Source organism: Carlito syrichta, unplaced genomic scaffold (genome assembly GCF_000164805.1).
Source record: "Carlito syrichta isolate Samal-C Ts95f unplaced genomic scaffold, Tarsius_syrichta-2.0.1 Scaffold312058, whole genome shotgun sequence".
NCBI lineage: Eukaryota > Metazoa > Chordata > Mammalia > Primates > Tarsiidae > Carlito > Carlito syrichta.
Window position 1 is genome coordinate 907 of NW_007256154.1, and position 2,394 is coordinate 3,300.

The window sequence follows — 2,394 nt, forward strand, 5'->3', positions numbered from 1 at the left end:
ACTCCAGTCTGGGTGACAGAGTGAGACTCCAACTCAAAAAAAAAAAAAAAAGATTGGAATGACAGAAGGAACCAGCCATGTGAAGACCAGAGGAAGAGCATTCCAAGCAAAAAGAATAACTGGTGCAAAGACCCTCAAGACAGGAACAAGCTCAGTGTATCCAAAGAACAGACAGAAGGCCAGCAGGGCGGGAGCACAGCAAGTGAGGCTGCCTGCTGTTGCTAGAGAGGCTGACAGGACTGAGTGGGGCAGGTGGTGCAGGTGAGCAGTTGGGATTAAATTTTGTGATGAGAAGCTGTTGCTTTGATGCATGACTGTTGTTTTTATTTTGGAGTTGGAATCTCACTCTGTCATCCAGGCTAGAGTGCAGTGGCCCGCTCACGGCCACCGCAGTCTCAACCTGCTGGGTTCAGGTGTTCCTTCCGCCTCAGCCTTCCAAGTAGCTGGAACTATAGGCACGTGCCACCACACCCAGCTAATTTTTTCATTTATTGTAGAGATGAGGTCTCGCTAAGTTGTCCAGACTGGTCTTGAAACTGTGGGCTCAGGCAGTCCTCTCACCTCGGCCTCCCAAAGTGCTGGGATTACAAGCATGAGCCACTGTGCCTGGCCTGACTCTGTTTTATAGAAGGAGAAATGGAGCATCTCTCCACCCAAAGATCTGCCTTGGGCATTCCTGGCAGAGATGGCAGACCCAGCCCTTGGCACAGCGGAATAAAGTCTAGGAATCCAGACTCCACATTTGTGAAATGGAGAAGTGATCACCACTTTGATTCATTCACTGTTTCCTCTCTGATGTCCTAGGCCCTGGGCCATAGACTGGTAGGTTATGTTGGGGTGAGGCATTTTCTTAACTTCTAACAAACTAACCTGGCTCTTCACGGCAACATATTTTTATGGAAGGATCCCAGGCTTCGGAGCCAGTAAAGTGGGATGTAACTGGGCTTGGATACTTATATCAGAGACTTAACATAAGAGTGATTATTATAAGGTAAGGGCCAGGTGTAGTGGTTCATACCTGTAATCACAGCACTTTAGGAGGCCGAGGTGAGAGGATTGCCTGAGCCCACTGGTTTGAGACCCGCCTGGGCAACTTGGCGAGACCTCATCTCTACAATAAATCAAAATGAGCCAGGCGTGGTAGCGTGCACCTGTAGTTCCAGCTACTTGGAAGACTGAGGTGGAAGGATCGCTGGAGCCCAGCAGGTCGAGGCTGCGGTGGCCGGGAGCGTCCACCGCACTCCAGTCTGGGGGACAGAGTGAGACTCCAACACACAAAAAAAAAAACCAGAAAGAAAGAATTCTTAGTTGTAAAACATGGCCACTCTATCAGTTCCAGTGAGAAGCACAGAGTTACTTAACAAAAGAGTCATTAACTTCAGATTTTAGGCCACTGGACCTAAGAGAAATTGCGAACACATTTCACCTCTTGATGTGACCTTACAGCAGAGCTCTGGCCATTAGGTTTGGCAGGCATTGAAGCCTAGCAAACAGACTGGGAAATGACTTAATAGATTCTCATGTCTCTCCTCATGTTTAGGTGGTTTTTCTCCTCTGTGCCTATGTCACAGTGTACATGATCTATGGGAAATTTCGGAAAACGTTTGACAGTGAGAATGACACATTCCGCCTGGAGTTTCTTCTGGTCCCAGTCATTGGCCTTTCCTTCCTTGAGAACTACAGTTTTACTCCACTGGAGGTAAGGGACAGGGCTGGGTACTAATTCCCAGAAGCAAGCTTGCTCCCCACTGTCCTTCCCTCCAGGCCCTCGACTTGCCTTCTGCTGCAACAGTGAGCATTAGTCATTTATTGTTCAGCTGTAAATTTAGAAGAAAATGACAAGGTATTTGCAATGCTCCACTTGAAAATGGGCACATCAGCCAGGCTCAGTGGCTCAGCCTGTAATCCTGTGCTTTGGGAGGCAGAGGTGAGTGGATTCCCTGAGCCCGCGGGTTCGAGACCTGCCTGGGCAACTTGGCGAGACCTCATCTCTACAATAAAAATAAAAAATTAGCCGGGTGTGGCAGCACGCACCTGTAGTTCCAGCTACTTGGAAGGCTGAGGCAGAAGGATCGCCGGAGCCCAGGTTGAGGCTGCGGTGGCCGGAAGCGACCTCTGCACTCCAGTCTGGGCGACAGAGTGAGACTCCAACTCAAAAAAAACAAAAGTGTTTTTAGGTGACGACCGCCAGTGTCGGCAGCTGGACTTGCAGAGAACTGCATTCCTAGAACAATGTTGCGTGTCCTGAGTGTTTTTTCCCCTGCCTTCTCCACTCTTATGGAGTTGGGTGTGAGAGGAATTGTCCAATCTGAATGTTAAACTTTCACAGAAGTGATAGCTGATCATTTAGATTTGCTGCAAAAACAAACCAACACTGGCAGGGTCTGGTACTGA

The 2,394-nt window shown here is 48.8% G+C and overlaps 1 protein-coding gene across 1 annotated transcript in view; it reads left to right on the forward strand.

The window, feature by feature from the left end:
• The first annotated feature begins 1,536 nt into the window (after positions 1–1,536).
• The window catches only part of LOC103271970 (ER lumen protein-retaining receptor 3-like), a 5,314-nt gene continuing 4,456 nt past the window's right edge, over positions 1,537–2,394 (forward strand). Inside the window, exon 1 of the mRNA XM_008069456.1 lies at positions 1,537–1,699. Within this exon, the coding sequence (XP_008067647.1) occupies positions 1,577–1,699 (123 nt within the window). The 5' untranslated portion in view covers positions 1,537–1,576. The remainder of the gene's footprint in view (positions 1,700–2,394) is intronic.